Below are 21,314 nucleotides of genomic sequence, written 5' to 3'. Positions count from 1 at the left end.
TCTTTCCCCACTTGTCCGCCAGTCGCGTTCCTGCCCCCGTCCCTGCCTGGCGCCCCGCCTCCTCTTCGCGGTCTCTGGCTGGGTCTGCTTAGCCCCCAGCCCGCAGACTCCCCCTCCTTCCCGCCACGCGCTGCGATCCTAGGAGACGCGCAGCCGGACTGGCGTGTGGTGTCCAGGGTATTAAGACCAGTTTGATAGGAGAAGGTGTTGAGGGAAACGATGAGTGACCGTGAGGCCAGAATGACGTGGAGAGCTAGGTGCAGCCTCCCCCGGGCTGGGAGGCCGACGCCCTCGTTCCTGTTCTGATTCTGCTGGGCCTTGCAATGGGCCTGCCCCTTGGTGACACTGGTAAGGGTTTGAGTGACGGGCCCTCCTAGAAACAGCTCTCAGACGTGGTGCTGGCGTCTGCTCCTGTCCCTGGATTCTCCTCCATCACTTGTAGCCCTTGGGCTGCCTGCCCTGTTCTCACTGCGGCCGAGCCCGTGCTCCTGCCCGCCTTCCACCTCCACCCCCTTCTCGGCCCTCCAGCACCAGCCCTTCCCCCCACCCTGAAGTCCCACGTGCCGGTTCCTCACCATCTCCCTCCTCTGGCTTGCGTTTTCTGTCATTCTGAACCCTAGTGGTGCCAATCTTGCAAGTTTTGGGTTGGGTCCATATTCACCTTACCCTTGACCAAGGTGTTACTGAGAGTCTGTCAGTAACCGTTGGGGTTGCCAGTGCCCTCCAGGTATCACAATGGCAACATTAGAAAAATCACTTTCCGCCGTCTCCTGAACTATTTTCTGGTACATCCTTTCTTTGCCAACTGATATTTACTATCACCAAGAGATCTATCTGGATGCTAGGAATCTGTTGAAATACTTTCTTTACCATCTTGGCTTCCGAAATGATTCTGGAGAAGTAAAACTACTAGAAGACCCAGGTTTTAAGAACTTCAGAAATACCCATAATAACTGTCATCTGTTTTTAAAAATCTTTCGGGTAACAAAGTCGAGGGTGTGTCATGTTGAGGGCTTCAGTCTAAAGGGGGGAGACGTGTGGAGCCGCTGACAGTGACCCTCTGAGGGCTGGGCGCAGGCTCTCGTGCCGCAGCACGCGTGCCCTTCAGGGCCCACCCCGGGGAGACTCGCTCTGTCCGGCCCCCTCCTCGACCTCCCGTCACAGGCATCCCGGAGACCGGGGCACTCTGACAGGTCTGGAGGCCAGACGGGGAAGGGGGAGGAGACGGGAAAGCAGAGAGGACGGAGCCGGGTGAGAAAGGGATTGTGGGCCGGAGTCACGAGGGGGCCGGCCGCTCGGCACAGCACAGCATGTGCCCTCCTGCTGGGAAAAATGTGTTCCTGCCTCCCGTGCCTGCCTCTTGTTTCTTCCTGATGCCACTTTCTTACGGTTCCTGCCCTGCTTAGAGAGAACTCACTCTGAGAGAAGAGGGAGTGTCCGTGGGCAGCACTGGGGCCCAGGGACGGGCAGGTGTGTCTCCAAGCTGACCTCTCCTGGGGGGCGTTGTTCGTCGGCCTGCCCGACTCTGCGGGCTTTCCTGGAGAGCAGCCCCAGCGCCATCAGCATCGGGCAAGCCAGGGCCATGCTGCCGCCCGCCAGGGAGTCTCTGCGGGCCCCTCTGCGACCTGCTGCGGCCCAGGCAGCCCAGGGGCCACTCAGGTGCCCGGAAGCCGTGGACTCTCAGGCTCTGCCCCATTCTTGGGGGCCTCACCACAGAGCGTAGTGGGCGGGTGCCGGCGTCTCCTCGCTAGACTCTGGGCCCCCTGGGATTAGGGATCCACCCCCACACACACGCCTGCCACGCGGGACGGGCCAAAGCCCTCGGCCCCCCGTCCCGGTGATTTCTGTGCGTGTTCCCCCCATCCACTGAGTTGCCCAGGCGAGAACTGAGCTCATCGTGTCCCCCCAGCCCCACGTACACACCTCGTTTTCACGGGACACGTGCACGCCCAGTCAGCAAGCCCTGTGGCCCATCCCGTCGCCCACCCCACGCTGGTCCTTCTCTCCACCCCATCGCCGCCCCCGGTGTGGCCACCGTGGCCTCCTTTCCAGCCTTGCCGCCACAGCCGGCCGCCCTCCTTCCCCACAAAGCAGCACAGGCAGACCGAAGTGTCACCCCGTCCCTGCAGGGCCAGGCCTTCCGAGGCCTGGCCGGCCCGTCCGCCCACCTGTCCCGGGCCCCGCCTTCCCTCCGCTTTCTCCTGCCCCGGCTCCTCATCACTGCCTGCCCCCCTCCCACCCCACCCCCGGGCTTCTCTCCTCTGCCCCGGCCCTTTCCCACTTCCCCCAGTCCCTTCCCCACTTCCCCCAATCCCTTCCCCACTTCCCCCAGTCCCTTCCCCACTTCCCCCAATCCCTTCCCCACTTCCCCCAATCCCTTCCCCACCAGGCTGTCTCCTTATTTGCTGCATGGACCTGAGCATACCACCCCAGCTCCGCTTCCTCCTCTGTCACTGGGGGCGTGAAGTTGTCGGGAGGATTAAAGGGAAAACCCACATAAAGAGCGTAATGTAGTGCAAGATGCACACTGGCATTCAGTAAAAAGGGAGGAATTATCTCGGTATTGCTGCATTGGGCGGTTTTTCTTTCTTCTGCAATGTTGAGGCTCTTTTTCTCTGCAAGTAAGGACTGGGCTTTTTATGTTCTTGCACCTTGTACCTGGGTCAGGGCCCAGCAGCGAGTCGCAGGTGCTCTGTGACACTGACCTGACTGGGAGCGGTGACAGGGAGGCGTCCAGCTCGCCCGCACCCGACCATCCCGGCCGTCTTTTCCTGCTTCCGAGCATTTCATCAGAACAACCTGAGCGGACTCATCATGGGAGAGCCTCTCCGTTCCCACGAATCAGAGGCACTGATCCCAGGCTGTGGCTGAGAACCCTCTTTCTTCCTCTTTTTCCTTCTCTGCTGACCCAGGAGGCTCTGGCTGCTGGCTCTCTGGCCCAAGAGATTCACAGGCACTTCTTGTCTGCTGGGCCCTTGAAATATGATTTGGCTCCTCCGGGAAGTTCACCCTGTGCTTTTCCGCCCTTCCTCAGTGACCCGGGGTGCTTGTGTGGCCGTCGCTTCCCTGAAGTGTGACGCCCGAGTTCACTGCCCCTCTGAGCCTAGACACGGCCTTGAGGCAGGAGACACAGGCAGCCAAGCACCTGCCGGGTTTCTGCTGCCCGCAGGGGGGCGGTAGAAGCCCGGCTCTGTGCCGAGCCCCCTCCCTGGAGGAGATGGTCACCGCCTGAGTCCAGGAGTGAGCCTGGCGCACCTGCCGTGGACAGCAAGGGCCGAGCGAGGAGGCGGGACTGGTCATAGCCCAGAAGCAGGACCGGGGCTTGGGGATCCTTGCGGCAGCAGCCGCTCCAGCCAGCTGTTTCTGCCCCTCCTTCTGAAGACTCCCTGACTCTGTTGTTGGTGCTCGCGGCATTGTGGATGGTCAGCGCCCGCAGGCTGCTTCACACACAGGAACTTCCCTGCAGCCCCTCACTGCACGTGTACATCTGACTCAGTCCGTGACAGTCGACTGGTCAGGTACCAAAAGGAGCCCCTGGTCCTCGTGAAGGTCCTGTGTGACGTGAACCCTAAGGGTGCTGTTCCTGCATTGACAGTTGCCTTTACATTCATGTTGTCAAGCTGCTTGTCGACTTGTCAAGGGCCCTTCCTTTCTGCTCTGTGACGGAATGTTTACCCCTGTTCTGGAGATGGAGGCACCAGAATAGAGAAGCTGAACCATTTGATCAGAGTTTTAAGTCAGAGCTAAGGTTAGAATCCAGATCCCCATCCTGTGAAATACAGTGTCAAGTTGACGTTTATGAATTGCTTAATGGCCAGTAAGCATTGAGACCCAATGAGGCTCAGTAGAAAGAAAAGCCCATGCACGGGCTAGACGTTGAGAGGCGTGCTTTTGTCCTTTGTGTTCTGACACAGAGTGTAGCTACAGGCTCTAAATAGTGCTAAAGATAAGTATAAGTTAGAGCCCTTGTCGTGCTGTTTAAATCCAAACTGAGTAAAAAATAGTTGAGTCAGATTTCTAGAACTAAGTTCAGATCATTTTGGAATCTATACTGAATTTTCTTATGAAGAGTTGATATTATTAAGGTTAATATTTAATGAATATACAGAGCATCCTAAAACGTATTGGAGGTTCTTACAAGAATACAATTAGCCACGAAACCATGGGCCAAAAATGTAGTGTTTTCAAGGAAGATCTTGTGATTCAGCTTGCAAAAATATGCAACATGAGAAGAAACATAGTAAATTTCTATTACATCTGTCCTAGAATTCTCCTGAGCAGAACATTTTTGTCCTTTTACATCCTTTGTTATAAAATTACAGATTGGAATTTTGAAATGAGTTTAAAAAATAGACTCCACCAAGAAGTTTATGCAGAAAGAGAGAAGGTGTATTTTGAATCCAGCATGATGCTGATGTTGCCTTTCTTGGGTGAGCTGAGCGCCGTCTCATTGTTCACGTGATGGGACCAACAACAGTGTCTGGCCTCGCCTTGAGCAGGGAAATCGCAAGTGCAGAAGCTTGCGGCATTGGCCTCAGAATCTGCTTCTTGGCTTCGGAAACTCATCTTTGGACATTATCTAACATGTAGTTGTTATAAATTAACAGAAGCGCATCAAAGAAGGAAGTTCCCTCTGGACCTAGGATAGACCCGAAGGATGGCTTTCGTAAACACGTAATTAACTGGGACCAGGAAGGAGAGAGGAGACGAGCAGTCTTCCAGCCAGTTTGCCACATGGAGTGACAAGGACCGTTATCAAGGGTCCTTCCTGGTGACCTAGGAGTGGTCACGTCCCATCTAAGAACCAAATCTGATGTGGTTCTTTCCAGGAGATTCCTCCCCAGGAAATCATGGACGTGTGTGTTTTGCAGCGGCTAAAAGCTTTACTTCCTTCCAAGAGAAATAACTGACACCCATATCGTGTCAACACTCGCAGGCCCTGGTTGAAAGAAGCATCCTCAGAGCCCAGGACTGGCCCTGGGCTGTGGTTTCCACTGGCTCTCCATAGGGGAAGGAAGCCCAAACCACCCTAGAAAAGCACCTTCCCTTGAATATGTTTTCTCACAAATGATGGATAAAAATTTAAGCCCCCAAACAAGCTGTCCAGTAGCTTATCTGTTTTGCTAAGTAGCGTCCCAAAACAATGAAGTCATAAGCCTTGCTTGAGCCAAGAGGATACAGTACTGACTGATCTCTGGAATTCTCTATACTTCCAAACACTTGCCCGCAGCAGTACGTCCATTCACTCCGATGAGCGCGTGTTCCCCATGATCAGTAGAGCTGACCGTTCTCCAAAGCTTGGAGCCCAGGTCACCGTGGAATAGCTGTACCAGTCAAGGTCCTCTGGCCTGTGGCCCCAGCTCTCCGCTGCTGGCTCGCTGGCTGCCCCCTCCGGCTCCCCCAGCTTTCTGCTAATCAGTGGAATTAAATGGAACGTCTGTCACATTGAGGAATCAGAATTTTTCATGTGAAGATCTGCTTTCCTGTTTTCTTGCCAACACAACACAGGGCCTGTCCCTAGTCGTTTTTCATGCCAGGATATGATGGAAAGGAAGTGGCACTGAAAACCGGTGCCTGGCCAGCTTCAGGTGGCTTTGCCTTTTAGCATGTGACTGGCCACACATCACATCAGCCTCCCTCATCCTTTATACCCAGAAGACTCTCTCGGCAGTTCTTTCAGGTGTATGTTTTCAAAAGAGTGGGGTGCTGGCTCCTGTGTCTCTCATGAGGGCAGATCTTTTCGCTGCGTCCCCGGCTGGTATATCAAGCCGTGGCTCACTGCCTTTTGCAGGCTGGTCACCCCTCAGGAGATCTCCGAGTGGAGTGAGCCGGCGGGATTCTGCAGAGCTGCGGGACCACGCGCTTAGGGCCTGTCACGTGCCCAGGGCGCTCCCTGAGTGTGAGATGGCCGCCCCAGCACCGTCTCTGCTGAGCCGAGCCACGTGTTACTAGGTACATGGCTTCCCCTTCCAGCCCGTTTCTCCATCCTTGTAATAAGGATCATTACAGCACTTCGTGCGGAGTAAACGAGGTGATTCAGGTAAAACCTTTAGCACCTCACCTGACCAGCAGGAAGTATTCTGTAAGAGTAGCTGTCGTCGTCGTCATCATCATGAGATGGTTCTTGCTGGCGCTTTGATTGTGTGATCAGGGCTGGTGTGGGGGCCAGGTGCCCCCTCTCCTGACTGCTCTCCTCCCCAGCAACTTGCTCCAGCACGCCTAGATCTTCTGCAGAAATCTGCCGTCTCCAGACAGGCAGCCCCTCGTGTTATAAACTCCTCCTCAGCCCAAACAGTCTTACTCTGGCTATAAATAAAAATTCCTGCCGCGGAGCGCAGCAGCAAATCCCGGCACCAGCCAGATCCTAAAATAAACTCCAGGCTGTGGTGAAGGGGTGTTTCTGCTCAGCGGCCAGCCCTGCTTTCTCCCTGCCCGTGTGAATAAATATGATCTTAAAGGGCCTGGAAACATTTCTCTGGGAGTCAGTGGAGACCGGGCTTGTTGACCGGTATGGGAATGAGTGTGCAGGGCGGCCGGAGGGACCGCATCTCCCCGCCCACTGGAAGGTGATTTTCAGGCTTGGCTCCTGTCCCAGCAGGACTGCATAGCTTGAATACCAGAGCTGCTGCAGCCTTGTTGCAGAGGGCGGGCTGGCGGGCGGGGCGGCCTGGACGCTTTGTCCAAGAGATGCGCATCTTCCTTCCCTTTTCCTTGGCGGCTGCCCCCTCCCCTGCAGTCCGCACCCTTGGTGGCCTCCCCCACCTCCCACTTCGGACCCGCACCTGCACAGCGAGGGAAGCTTGTCCAGTACTGTCCACACCCGCAGTCGATGCTCTGCTGAGTCAGGTGATATTCTAGGCACTTTAGTTAATAACATTAGAATCTATTCCTAAGTATTCCCTCATTCAGTAAATATGTATTGAATTAATTAATTAAATGCCTTGGCTGTTTTTAGAGGAGTTCCTGAGGGTATTTTGGAGGGCAGGAGAGGCTAGCTGACGTTGATTGCTTGTCACACAGCAGGACTTAGGGGGCGTCTCAGTAAATCCACACAGAGACCCTGTAAGAGAAGAACTGTTGTTTTCATCCCCATTTTAAAGAGGAAGAGACTGAGGCTCGAGAACTTACTTCACTTGCCCAAGGTCACACAGGTAGAGAGCCCAGGACCCAAGCCCAGGTCTGTGTGACTAGAGAATGTGCCCTCTAGGCAATTGTTCCGCCTCCCAGAAAAGGCACCGCATGCGTGTGTGTGTGTGTGTGTGTGTGTGTGTGTGTGTGTGTAAGTGGGTGCTTGGTTACTGCAGAGCCCACAAAAGTGCTCAACATGGGGCATGGACAAGAGGGGGGCGTCAGTGAGGACGTGTCAGGACTCCAGAGCTGGCATTTGCCTTACTTCGTTCAGGCTGCTGTAACAAAATACCGGAGACTGGATGGTTATAATAACAAGTTTGTTTCTCGCAGTTCTGGAGGCTGGGAGTCCAAGATCAGGGTGCCAGCGTGGTTAGGTGAGGGCCCTCTTCCTGGTCACAGATTTTTCGCTGTCCTCACGTGGCAGAAGGGTGAGGCATCCCCCTGGAGCCTCTTTTCTGTGGCACAGATCCCATCATCCCTGGGGGTTAGGATTTCATCATAAGAATTTGGGGGGACGCAGACATCCCGACCATAGCAGCATTGACCATGAATCGTAAACTAGATGGAGTCATGGCCAAGGGAGAGGTATCTGTTAGCACATCTCATAGCAACACCTGCGTGCTGGGAGCGAGCATCCGACAGGCCTGGGGACCGGGCTCCTGCGTGAGGCCTCAGCCACTGCCCAAAACAGGCTGGCCTCCCAGGACCGGGCCATCCCATCCCTCCATCCCTCAGCTGATGCATTTCCCTCAAGGTCTTCTCTGCGCACCTTGCCAGCCAGTGAGAGAGCCTCACTGTGAGGGGAACATCCTCCAGAGGTGAAATGGAGAGTCCCCAAAGCCAAACCCGTCACCCGTCTGCCATCCCCAGCAAGGCCAGGCCTGGATGGCTGCCCTGAGAGGTCAGGTGAAACATGGCGCCTGCCGGGGGAGGGCACTGTGGCCGCTCAGGCCCCACAGCCCTCGGGGGCAGAGCAGCCGAGCCAGGGGTCCACCACCCCCAGCTTCTCTCAAAAGAAGGGATGTGGACGAATTGGAACCAGTAGGAATCTAAGCCTTCAGTGTCGGTACAGCACTTCCACTAATTCACCTGCCTGTGTCCAAGGGTCGACCTTGAGTTTGTGAGTTAGATGGAGAATAAAATGTGTAAAGACGAGTCGGTTCCCAGGCAGTATCCTGGGTCTGATCTAAACCAGCAGCCAGTGGGGCTCATGGGGTGAGAGGGCCTTGGCCTCACCAAGGAGGGGGGAGGAGCTCTAGACTGATCCGCACAGCCTAGGAGGGCAGGGCGGGCAGCAGGGGGACAGAGGGAGGCTGTGCCTGTCCCTTGAGTGGCAGCAGCTCTCCGTCCAGTTAACCTGTAAGCATGTAGCTTCGCAAAAACGCTTAAGGGTAGGAGTGGCTTTGACCTCTGGTTAGTTTAAAACTTCATTTCTTCTTCCTCCTCCTCCTTGTCCGTGGGTTTCAGAAATCCTATGCCAAAATGCAAAGGACATTTGAGTGAGCAGTGTGCATGTTTGTGCTGGGCGGGCTGCTGTCAAGTTCCAGCACCTGGGGTGGGAAGTGAGCCTGGCAGGGACTTCAGATTCAGGCCCTGCCTCGCGCTCCTCCCCGTTTGGCAAACCCTTTGCAGGACATGATGACACTATGGGATTCTTGTCCCAAAGCTCCTCCATCCCTCCTGCCGCAGCAGAGCCCAGGCCCAAGTGCGCTCGCTGGCTCCTAGGAGCTGTGGGCATCTGCTGTCGCGCCCCCGCCTGACCTCAGGCCTTTCTCCCACGATGAGAATCTTGAAGAGCGAAGAGCGTAGCCTGGCGGTTCTCAGGTGGTGTCAGAGGCATCGCACTTCATTTGTTAAAAAAAGAAAGAAAACAGGTTAGGCAGAAAGGGAAATGAATTCAGAAATTTTTAGCATTTTGGTAGCACAGTTCTTTCAACCATTTTTTAAGGCTTATGCCCTTCCCTTCCAAAAGGATTTGAAGTGATTACAACATTTAAAAGGCTGCAGTGTTTGACTTCCAAGGAATAAAACCAGAGAGATTCAACCAAAAACCTCAAAATAAGTAAACATGACCAGGTGTCTGACTACACGCACTGAATTTAGCCACCAGGTTCCTGGAAGGACAAGAGGCATAGATGGGGTTGCGTGGGTTTAATTTTCTGACAAGGAGGACGGGACCCCCATACAGTGGGGGGCGGCTTGCTCTCCTTTGGGGCTACCCGCGTCCTGCCCCTGAGGACAGGGTAGACACTGCCCCTTAGACACTGAGGACAGCACTGGTCGGTCTTCAGGCCCTTCTCAAGGGACCCATGCCAGGGTGGGGGGACCTCAGGCCAGAGGAGCACGGTGGTGGTTTGGCCTGAGTGGTGGTCCTGGTTAGAATGACTGAACGGCCTGTCACGGCTCAGCTGAGTTAATCTAATTACTTTTTCTTTTGTCTGTTTTCTTCTTCCCATCCTCTCATGTTCGTGTCTGTGTTCCACTCTGACTCTGTAGTATAAATCTGTGTTTAGGTCCTACTCGCAGGATTTCGTGCCTCACAGCCAAGCTTCCGTTCAGCCTTTCCTCCCGTCTACCTCCTCTTCCTCTCCACATTTCCCACCTGTGCACCAGTCTCAGAGCTCTGACTTAGCGGTGCCAACCGTAGCCAGTCCGCCTCCCAGCACCCTGGACGGGCCTCTCTCATCTTCTCAGGAGAGCAGCTTTCATGGGAACACTGTCTGCCTTCCTTCCGAAACCTCTTTCACTGACTCGCCCCAGACGCCTTCGGTGAGAACTCAACACACACACGCCTCCCCGTGGGGCTGCGCCTTCTGAGAAAGCCTCCACCCTCACGAGCAGTCAAGTCTGTTGCTGGCGTGGGCCAGTCGCGGCGTGGCTGGACTGAGGGGTGCACAGGTCACCAGGTGAAACCGTAGCCCGTCTGTTTCCAGAACAGAAAATGAACCTTCTCTGCAAAGTTCCTATCAAACTAGGGATCTGATTTTCCACAAATGGGTTAGTGACCATTTAGAGACAACAGATTGTCATAAGCATAAGATAGCAAATGCTACTGGTTTTCTGTGTGATTGGTGGTTTCTAGAGAAAGGTGCAGAGATCTCCAACAGCTCAGAAGGCAGTTGCGTGTTTAGTTGCCGAGGTGCTGAGGGTGGAGGGCCTCTTTGCTGTGCTTCGAGATGGGCCGCAGCGCTTCGCCCGGGCACAGGGAGTGCTGCCGTGCACGTGGGCGGGGACACGGACAGGGAGGGGGCAGGGCAAGCGCAGGCACGTGCAGCCAGTGCTCCGGCCTGGAGCTGTCTTGACGTGTTGCCTCTCTCCGTCCATGTGTGGCCCCAGCACGGCAGAGTGGGGAGGAGTACACCTCCCCCAGGACAGCTTGAGTGGCCCTTGACGCCTCTGGGGAAGCTCCAGCAGGAAACGTGGGTCCCCTCTGACAGAGGCAGGAGGTGGCAGAAGCAGCTTTGTTCCCCGACCCTGGGAAGGCGTCCCCGGAGAACGGAGGGCATGCCGCCGCTGCCATCCTCTCCTCCTGGTGAAAGGAGCGTCCCAGCCAGGGCCAGCTCCGTGGCGGGGGGCCGTCATATGTGCGTTTCCTCTCGTCCTGTCTCCCCCAGAGCGAACGCGCCAGTGAGGGTGAATCCGTCAGTCTGTATGCCCCTGGCCAGAGCAGCGAGGAGTAAGTAACCGCTGGCTGCCTTGTGCCTGCGGCCTAGCCTGGCAGGGGTCGGGCCCTGCTTCTGTCTGGCTGAGCCTCCCGGTCACCAGCAGCCCAGCCGGGGGCCGGCTCGGCTCCGCGGGGAGAGGACAGGGCTTCCAGCGGAGCCTCCTTTGCTTTCGCTTCAGCGGTGTACTGCTCCTCCAGCCTGGCCGGTGGGCCGTCTGGAGATCACAGGAGCAGCCTGGCCTTGGCCCTGGCCACGTGTCCGGTTGCTCTCAGGGATTTCTTTCTACCCCATCTTCTGGTGTTGGGGCCCGTCTTCTGTCCCTCCCCCAGAGGCAGGGACTCCTCTCTCCCACACTGAGCCTTCCAAGCCGACATCCCCCTCCCACCCAGCAAGCTCCACGCCTACAGTCCCTGCTTCCAAGGAACCTGGTGAGTCCGCCAGGCCTCCCTGCTATCGTGGTTGCCCTTGTTTTACTGCCCTCCCAGCGGCAGACAGTCAAGGTACAGCAGTTCTGTTAAGCAGTCAGCTTTCCAGGTTTTGCTGCAGCAAAACATGAGCAACTGCAAAACCTTCAAAACTAATTCTCGCCACCATCCCGAGCGGGGGGCCGAGTCCCTGGAGGGGAGTGCCATGAGGACTCCGTCCTCCTCAGGGGTCAGCTCGAGGGCCCAGTCCATTAAAAGCGTGGTCACTCTCGTGAGGATGGCCCCCTAAGGGGGCCCCATAGCACCTGGATATCCACATGAGGCAAGCCCCACTTCAGGTATTAGCACGTTGTAGAACACTGTGGAATTTTCACTCCAGTGGGTTCAGCCCCGTCCTTGGGAGCTAAGCTGTTTCTCGCCTGGTGTTCCCACCTCACCTGTCCCCTCTGGTGACCTCCCCCACCGTCATCCAGTTCAGCCTCTGCACATGGAGTCCATTCCAGGCTGGCCTTGCAGAGCTCTCCCCTCCACCTGTGGCCCCGTGAGGTGCTGCAGTGCCCTCCGTGAGGACGTTCCGCATCTTCACACTCCCCCCACCCCACCCCGTTCTCTTGTGGCCTCGGTGGCAGACGAGGGATGCCGGGGGGCCGTGTCGTCATTGAGTGGGTGGGCCCAGGTTCCTAGGAAGAAGCAAGGCTGCTGGAGGAGGGAGGGGTTGCCTTTGTGCACTCGAGCAGCTAGGCCCTTGGGTGCTGAGGGCGTGCTGTGACTGGGAAGCTGGCGGAGGCCTGCTGCACACCTGCAGGGCATAGCGGGCAGGGCCACAGCCTTCCAGCTCGGGGGTCTGGGCCGGGCCCTTCATTTCCCACAGCCTCTGTTTCTTCGTGTGACCGGGTATGGTGATGTCGGCCAGCAGGCAGGGTGTTGGTCAGGGCCCGGTGAGGAAAGGCATGCGCAGCGCCTGGCGGAGCTTGGCTGAGCGGTAGCTCCTGTGACGGTCCTTTCTTCCAGGAGGTGGTTGGGGTGGCTTCCTCTAGGTCGGCAGCTGACAAAGGTTATAAGTAGTGGTGCTTTCACTCTCCCCAGAGGCAAGATGCTAGTCTGAAGAGGGCCCGTGCTTCCTGTGTAATGGACCACGGTCACGGTTGACGTGTTTACATCTCAAGTTCCTTAGGAACTTGCACTCAAAAGCCACCTGCAGGCAGGAATGCTGGGAAGCAGAGCAGCCCAGCGGGGGCACCTGTCACACACCCAGCACTGCCTTCTCTTTTCAGGAATCACCAGCGTCGAAGGACGGACATCCCAGAGATGCCTCGTCGGCCGGCAGTGCACCTGGGAAGGAAAGCAGGGACGGCGGGGACAGGTAGGAAGTTACCCACGTGGAGCCGGGTGCCCTGAAAGCATCACGTCTGCCTGCCCAGTGAGAGCTGCCCCAGCTGCCCCTGCGGCGAGCACGCCAGGCCTGCTGGGGCTTTATGTTTACACTTGCGCTGCGCCAGATGTGTTTTTTACAAAGTGAAGGTTTGTAGCAACCCTGCGTCAAGCAAGTCTGTAGGCGTCATCTTTCCAACAGCATTTGCTCACTTCATGTATCTGGTAATTCTCCCAGGATTTCACATTTTTTCATTATTATATTTGTTATGACGATCGGTGATCTTTGAGGTTATGATTGTAATTGTTTGGAGGCACCACAAACCATGCCCATATAAGATGGCAAACAATTGATAAACGTTGTGTGTGTTCTGACTGCTCTACCAAATGGCTGTTCCCCCATCTCTCTCCCTCTCAGGCCTCCCTGTTCCCTGAGACACAGTATTGAAGTTAGGCTAGTTAATAACCGCACAATGGCCCCTAAGTGTTCAAGCGAAAGCAAGAGTCACACATCTCTCTCACATTTTTTTTTGTCTGCGTTGGGTCTTCGTTACTGTGCGCAGGCTTCCTCTAGTTGTGGCGAGCGGGGACTACTCTTCGTTGTGGTGCGCGGGCTTCTCATTGCGGTGGCATCTCGTTGCGGAGCATGGGCTCTAGGCACGCAGGCTTCAGTAGTTGCAGCACGCGGGCTCTAGAGCACAGGCTCAGTAGTTGTGGCGCACGGGCTTAGTTGCTCCGTGGCATGTGGGATCTTCCCGGGCCAGGGCTCGAACCCGTGTCCCCTGCATTGGCAAGCGGGTTCTCAACCACTGCGCCACCAGGGAAGGCCCTCTCACTTTAAATCAAAAGCTGGAAATGAAGCTTAGTGAGGAGGGCATGTTGAAAGCCAGGATAGGCCTAAAGCTAGGCCTCTTGTACCAACCAAACAGTTAACCAAGTTGTGAATGCAAAGGAAAAGTTCTTGAAGAAAATTAAAAGTGCTGCTCCAGTGATCGCACAAATGATAAGAAAGCAAAACAGCCTTATTGCTGGTATGGAGAAAGTTCGAGTAGTCTGGATAGAAGATCAGACCAGCCCAATGTTCTCTTAAGCCAAAGTCTCATCCAGAGCAAGGTCCTAACCCTCTTCAATTCTGTGAAGGTTGAGAGAGGCGAGGAAGCTGCAGAAGAAAATTTTGAAGCTGACAGACGTTGGCTGAAGAGGTTTAAGGAAAGAAGCCGTCTCGTAATGTCGAAGTGCCAGGTGAAGCAGCAAGTGCTGATGGAGAAGCTGCAGCAAGTTATCCAGAAGATCTAGCTAAGATCATTCATGAAGGTGGCTACACTACGCAACAGATTTTCAATGTAGACGAAACCGCCTTCTATTGGAAGAAGACACCATCCAGGACTTTCATAGCCAGAGAGGAGAAGTCAATGCCTGGCTTCAAAGGACAGGCTGACTCTCTCGTTAGGGGCTAATGCAGCTGGTGACTTTAAGTTGAAGTCAGTGCTCATTTACCATTCCCAGAATCCAAGGGCCCATAAGAATTATGCTATATCTACTCTGCCTGTGCTCTGTAAATGGAACAACAAGGCCTGGATGACAGCACATCTGTTTACTACGTGGTTCACTGAATATTTCAAGCCCACTGTTGAGACCTACTGCTCAGAAAAAAAGATTCTTTTAAAAATAGTACTGCTCATGGATAATGAACCTGGTGACCCAAGAGCTCTGATGGAGATGATATACAATGAGATCAGTGTTGTTTCCTTGCCTGGTAACACAACATCCATTCTGCAGCCCCTGGATCAAGGAGGAATTCCAACTCTCAAGTCTTATTACTTAAAAAATACATTTTGTAAGGCTATCAGTACCGTAATTTGTGATTCCTCTCATGGATCTGGCAAAGTAAATTGAATCCCTTCCAGAAAGGACTCACCATTCTATATGCCATTAAGAACATTCATGATTCATGGGAAGAGATCAAAATATCAACGTTAACGAGAGTTTGGAAGAAGTTGATTCCAACCTTCCTGGATGACTTTGAGGGGTTCAAGACTTTAGTGGAAAAAGTCACTGCAGATGTGGTAGAAATAGCAAGAGAACTAGAATGAGAAGTGGAGCCCGAAGATGTGACTGAATTGCTGCAACCTCATGATAAAACTGTAACAGAGGAGGAGTTGCTTCTTATGGATGAGCAAAGGAAGTGATGTCTTGAGATGGAATCTACTCTGGGTGAAGAGGCGGTGAAGATTATTGAAATGACAACAAAGGATTTAGAATATTAGCGGCAGGGTTTGAGAGGACTGACTCCAATTTTGGAAGAATTTCCACTGTGAGTAAAATGCTAGCAAACAGCATCGCCTGCTCCAGAGAAAAGTGTTTGTGAGAGGAGAGCCAGTTGGTGCGGCAGACTCCACTGCGGTCTTGTCTTAAGAAATCGCTGCAGCCCCAGCCTGATCAGTCAGCAGCCGCCAGCATCGAGGCAGGCCCTCCACCCCCAGAAAGATTACAGCTCACCAGTGGCTCAGATGGGGGTTAGCATTTTTTTAGCAATAAAGCATTGTTTAATTAAGGTGTATGTACACTTTTTAAATTTTTATTGATTGATTGATTTTTAAGATTTAATTTTTATTTTTTTTGGCTGCGTTGGGTCTCCATTGCTGCGTGCAGGCTTTCACTAGTTGCGGCGAGAGGGGGCTACTCTTGGTTGCGGTGCGCGGGCTTCTCATTGCGGTGGCTTCTCTTGTTGCGGAGCACGGGCTCTAGGCACGCGGGCTTCAGTAGGTGTGGCTTGCAGGCTCTAGAGGTCAGGCTCAGAAGTTGTATCTCGCGGGCTGTAGAGCGCAGGCTCAGTAGTTGTGGCGCACGGGCTTAGTTGCTCCGCGGCATGTGGGATCTTCCTGGACCAGGGCTCGAACCCGTGTCCCCTGCATTGGCAGGCGGATTCTTATCCACTGCGCCACCAGGGATGTCCCTACAGTTTTTTTAGACATAATGCTATTGCACACTTAACAGACTACAGTATAGTATAAATATGCCTTTTATATGCACTGGGAAACGAAAAAAATTCATGTGAATCACTTTATTGTGATATTTGCTTTATTGCAGTGGCTGGGAACCGAGTCCACAGTATCTCTGAGATATGTGTGTACACTCTTCCCTTTATTCTGATTCTCAAAATTATGCGTGCTCAGGGTAGAGAACATGGAAAGTATAGAAACGTACAAGAAAATAAGAAAAATCACTGGTAACTGCACCCCTCAGAAGCCTTCCTGCTGGCACACAGGCTGCCGCTGCTTCTGGAGCATCTCCACGCATACTCTTCACCTTACAAATTACCCACAACAGTGTTTTCTTTCTCAAATCCTAGGCCAACCTTCCTTCTGCCTCTTCCAAGTTCAAATGTAATAAAGAAGTGTAAAAGATTCCCCCCCACCAAACTTTTTATTGTGAGTTTCTAGAGATAGTGTGTAAATTGTATGTAGTGTGTATTTGAAAGTAAGTCACAGACATGACACTCAGCCCCTAAATATTTCAGCATGCCTCCTAAAAAATTTTAGATGCCTACCTGATTACAATATGATTATCGCACCTAAGAAGACTAATAAATTCTTCACATTATCTGATATGCAAATGATCTTCCATTTCCCTAGTTCTCCCTAATATGTCTTATAAGGCTTATTTTTTGGAACCAGGGTCAATCAGGAGTCATCTCTGCATTTAGTCATATGTCTCTTTAATCTTTGATAACATTTTCAACATTAGCATGAGTCAAACCTGCCCAGGTTTGGAAATATGTAGTAGATTTCTCCAGTCCACACGTAGAAAGGATAATGTGCAGGACCTGTGAATCAGCCCTGCCACCTGCGACTTTATGTTGACTTCCCCTTCTTTGTGAAATGCTCCACAAATTCAAGCTTTTCCTCCCTCTTTAGGCTAAGGTTCGGCTACTTCTGGAGTCCTGGGTACAGAGCTAAGCAATACCCACTTGCTATTGTCAGGCCTAAACATAAATGGTTAAAGATGTGGTAAAAATAGCAAGAGACAGGAAAAAAAATAGAAAGCATTCTCTAGGGGCCTGTTGACAAGGGCTGCCTGCCCAGCCTACTCTGGCCGCCCCTCAGTACCGTCCACACGGAGTCTGATTCAGTGGCCCAGGCTCAGGTCTCCCCAAGTGTTAAGGGGTGATGGGTCGTCTAGTCTAACACGCAGTGGCAGAGGCGTCTGTGCCAGACAACAGCAGCTCATGGGCTCTGGCTCCGCTGGACCCAGGGGCGCCATCTTTCAGCGTTCAGGCGGCCCCGCGCCAGCAGCAGAAGGGTGCGCACGCTGACTGGCTAGAGGCGGCCACTGGGGTGTTGTCCTCTTTCCACGAAGGCCAGGCCACAGACCGGACGCTGACGTGCAGTGAGGGTTCGTCCCGGGACTGCGCGTGGTTTTGCTCTGGCCCATCCGTGTTGTCTTACTGAAGGCCCGGGGGTTTTGTTTGTTTGTTTTGTTTTGATTTGGGTTTTTTCGCCTGTACCGTGTGGCTTGTGGGAGCTTAGTTCGCCAACCAGGGATTGAACCCAGGCCCTCAGCAGTGAAAGCACGGAGTCTAATCACAGTCTCATTCCCTGGACTGCCAGGGAATTCCCAAAAGGCCCAGGTTTTAATGTCTCAGATGCTTAGGGTTAAAAATGAAGCTTGCGACCACAAGGCCAGTCAGTGACTCACAGGATTGATCATGAGAATGATGGGAATATGGGAGAAAATGCTGGGGGAAAGCGTGGTGCCCGCAGGCCCCACATCCATCTGCCTGCTGTCCCCCCTCTGCAGGCTCCCCATGTGCTTCGTGTGTTGGAGGTTCTCTCCTCCTCCCCCTTCACCCAAACTCCTACTCAACGCTTCATTCCCAGCTTGCCTGTCCCATCTTCACGCCTTCCCTGCCCTTGGCTCAGGCTGGACCCCTGCTTATGCTGCTGTCCAGCGGCACCCGCAGACAAGGGCCTGCTTCGTGCTCCTCTTCAGTCCACTAGAGAGGCGGCCCTGGGGAAAGACCTGGGGGTGGCATTGAGATCATGCTGGCTCGTTCCCCTGTCCCGCTGGCCCTTTGCCATTCTCTCCTTGAGTACTGACAGTCCGTGCGGTCTGTGGGCCTTGACACAGGCGACTGAGACCATTACTTTTTCAAATTGCTCAGTGGAACCTTCTTGCTCTGCGTGCTTAATCCCTTCCACTTACTGCTGGAGTGTCCGGAGAGAGCAGGGACTGTCCCCAGGTCACACAGCTTAGCAGGAGCAGAGCTAGAAACCCAGTCTGCGTCCCGGCCTCTTGTCCACCCCCTGGGCCCCCTGTGGAGGGGTGGGAAGCGGGTCTGGGCTTCTCGCTGGGGCCGCAGTCCGGGGAGGACTCGTTCAGGGGAGCGGCTGCGCCACACAGACCCCGCGCACGGGGCCACGCTCCCTTGGCCCCCGGGAGCCGTGGAGCTCAGGGCCTGTTGACACAACGCAAACCGTTTCTCTCTCCAGGGCCCTGAAGTCACCAGAGGCTCCAGAGGCTCGGTCGGAGGAGGAGGTAGACGAGCTGTCCCTCATTGACCACAGTGAGATCATGGCGAGGCTGACGCTCAAGCAAGAGGTGGGCTCCTCACAGGCCTTCATGTGCAGGGTCTGGCCCAGAAGGAGGGTGGGGGGCTTTGAGAAGGGGACCTGGTGGTGTCCCAAACAGAAAGGCCCAAGCCGAGTGCTGACCCCCCCTGGTGGCCCTCCTGGGCGGCGGGCTCTGGCATCCCGTTCGTCCTGGCCCCATGCCTGGGCCACCGTGGGTGCTCTAAGACCCTGGGCACATGGGTGACTTCCAGGAGGAAGTGTGCTGTCCCCTTCTCTGACACTTCTGGAGAGTGATCTTGGGCAAGTGACATGTCCTCTCTAAGCCCCAAATGACAGGACTCTGGAGGGTGTTGTGAGAAGGAAATCCACGAGGGTGCTCAGCACGGAGCCCGTGTGTGGTAAGCCCTCGCTAGTGCAAGATATTTTTATGTCGTTAATGACAGAATGACCCCAGTGTAGTGTCAGCGTGGGAAGCACAGCTAATTAAGAAATTTCAGGCCTGGCCGCCGAGGCTGCCTCCGTCCCATGTCTTGTCAGGAGAGCCTCATGGGTAAACACGGTGCCCAAACCCGGCACAGTAAGAGGAGCTAACCTGAGAGGGCCTCCCGTCTCCCTGCTGCCGAGCGATTCTGGGGACACAGACGAATGGCTCCCGGTGGTAGCCTTGACCCCTGCCGAGGAGGCGTCCGTGTTCTACACACACACGTGGCTAGGCTGCAGCAGAGAGGAAGCAGGAAGGTAGGGCTGGCTCCTCTGCAGAGAGAATGATGTTTCGTGACTCTGGCCAGAAATTTCTTCTGAAAAATCAGGTCCTGGGCGGAGCTGCCCTGTCTTAGCTGGAAATCCAAGACACTTCCAACGTAAAAACCTTGAAGCTTTGGAGAAGCAGGTGCATCTCCAAGAGCTAGAGACACGAGGAAGCTCGCGGGGCGTGGTCTCCTTCGGAATTACAGCGTATGGGGCTGGTGGCTGCAGGCCAGGTTTACGGGTTAAAGCCTCAGTTTGCTCATGTGAAAATAAGACTTTTCCCTTAACTGGCAGGCCACGGTCAGTGCAAGCAACATCGGATGTAATTGAGCATCTTTGTGACACTTTTCACTCCTCTAAGAAGGGCTCCCTGGAAGAACGTGTGATGTGACAAATGATTCCCTCCACCTGAGGAAGCAGGTTTAGATTTAGGGCAGCTTGCTGCAGTTTTGGGAACATGCACGTACCTGGAAGTGGTCTGCCGCCTCCACCATCATCCTGGGAAGGGCCGGTGCCGGTCCTGCCTGCCTCCCCGTCGGCTCCCTCCGTCCGCTCTTCCGCCCTGAGCCGTGGGCTGGTGACCAGGGAAAGACTGACTGGAGCCACGCCCCCCTGAGCCAGTGGTGTCCTCAGCGCTGTGCCATGCGGTGGGCGGGCTGGACGGGCGCCTGGCCTCTGCGGCCCGGCCACGCTGCTCCCGGAGTGAGGGAGGGCAGGGCAGGGAGGACCTGGCGTCTCTGCAACACCGCGTCTTTGTCATCTCGTCCCTGCTTGTGGCTCCCTAAATGGACTTTCTCACGGCTGCATTCTGCTTCACGCCCTCCTTTGCTGTGGTTTTGCAGGGCGACGACGGACCAGACGTCCGGGGAGGATCTGGTGACATCCTACTGGTCCACGCTACTGAGACGGACAGGAAAGGTACGGCAGCGCCGGCCGCGGCGGCCTCTGTGCCAGAGCTCCCTGGAGGGGGCTGGTCCCGCTGAACCGAGACATTGCTCGGCTCCACTGCCCTGCCCTGCCCTCTCCTCTCCTCCAGCCCTGAGCGGATCAGAACAGCAGTCCTGGTGCTGCTGGGTCACCGTAAGGAGTGCCCACATGGAGGACAGGTGACCCGCATTCAGAGCCAGACCCTCTGCTTCCCAACCCCCTCAGAGTGTGTTCTCTGGTGGTGCAGGGTAGTGAGGACCCCAGGATCATCAAGGGGGCAGGTTTCAGGTGCAGAGCCCGGCACCTGGTAGGTGCTCCACAGACAGTACCTTGAGTAGCGACACGTCCAACGATAGTGCTAAGATTACATTGATGTGCGGGTAGCTTTTTACGCTCTTCCTGATATTTTGCCCATTATATTATTCCAGACCGCTGGATTGGGTTTCCTTTATTCCCCTCTGGGAGCTTCCTGGGGCAGAGGTTCTGTCAGGAGCATCCCGTCTTCCAGCAGCGTTCCCTGCACAGGACGGGGTTCCCCACTCTCAGCGCAGAGACACCCCTTCACGTCCTGATCCTTCGAGAGGGCTGGAAAAGCAGGGCCTGTTTTCTGTTGCGTGGACTCTGCTGGCAGAGGAGCTGTCTTTCCAGTTGTGTTCTGGAAGGAGGAGGAAAAGGAGGGGCTGTAAGGCCGGTGCCCGTGACCTTGGTCAGGCGGGAGGGGCCTGCAGTGCACACACCCCACAGCTGGGCCCGGCCTCTCCCCGCACACACACTTCCTTTTTACGTTTTTTAAATTATTAAAAAGATGATGGAACAGCAATGTTAAAGTAAGGTGTGTAGGAATTAAAACACCCCAGTCATGAAACCCTAACCCACCAATTTCATTTCTATAAACAACCTGGTCCCTATGTTTTTACAGCAGATTTCCCAAAGTATGTTACACAGATGATTCTGGGAATTTTTAAATTATGAAAGTAGTACAAAAATAATTGTTTGCATTGCTGAAAATTTGAAAAATAGAGAGAAGAAATGGCTCCCACAAACTCACCACAGCCACGCTTTTGCCCTCCGGGTTTCTTCTGACCCGGGAAGAGTGCGGTCCTGGAGACTCTGAGTTTGAATCCTGGCCGTGCGTTCTCAGGCTGGGCCACTGCTGGGCACGTCCCTTCTCGGCCTCAGCTGACTCAGCTTTGTGAAGAGGTTCAAAGTGCCCAGTGGGTGTGAAGACTGAGTGAGTTGGCGCATAGGAAGTGCTCAGGGAGTATCTGTTTACGTCCCCCAGGAACAGCCCCTGCTCTGCCTTCAGTAAACCCTCCATGCCGGACAGGTCAGAGCTCCATCCTCAGCCTGGCATGCGAAACAGCTCTCATTTTTGTCCAGTAGTGAAAGGCTGAAGCGGGAGCTGGCCCCAGTCCTCAGCCCTGAGCAGTAAACTGCTGATCTGCCAGGTGCAGCCGGCTGCGGCCAAGGCCAGA

At 54.6% G+C, this 21,314-nt stretch overlaps 1 protein-coding gene across 10 annotated transcripts in view; it reads left to right on the top strand.

Moving 5' to 3' along the window:
* The window catches only part of RAPGEF1 (Rap guanine nucleotide exchange factor 1), a 140,696-nt gene that overhangs the window by 106,521 nt on the left and 12,861 nt on the right, over window positions 1–21,314 (top strand). For 7 of the 10 annotated variants that reach the window (XM_057547863.1, XM_057547861.1, XM_057547859.1 and 4 more), the window contains 4 exons: window positions 9,628–9,900; window positions 12,496–12,584; window positions 18,085–18,193; window positions 19,755–19,830. In XM_057547863.1, coding sequence (XP_057403846.1) covers window positions 9,628–9,900; window positions 12,496–12,584; window positions 18,085–18,193; window positions 19,755–19,830 — 547 coding nt within the window. The remainder of the gene's footprint in view (window positions 1–9,627; window positions 9,901–12,495; window positions 12,585–18,084; window positions 18,194–19,754; window positions 19,831–21,314) is intronic. The other 3 variants (XM_057547867.1, XM_057547866.1, XM_057547865.1) reach the window with 1 other exon arrangement.

This window comes from Balaenoptera acutorostrata, chromosome 6 (genome assembly GCF_949987535.1).
Source record: "Balaenoptera acutorostrata chromosome 6, mBalAcu1.1, whole genome shotgun sequence".
Classification (NCBI taxonomy): Eukaryota; Metazoa; Chordata; class Mammalia; order Artiodactyla; family Balaenopteridae; genus Balaenoptera; species Balaenoptera acutorostrata.
Note: the sequence above shows the minus strand (reverse complement) of the source record. Positions and strands in the feature narration are given on the sequence as shown.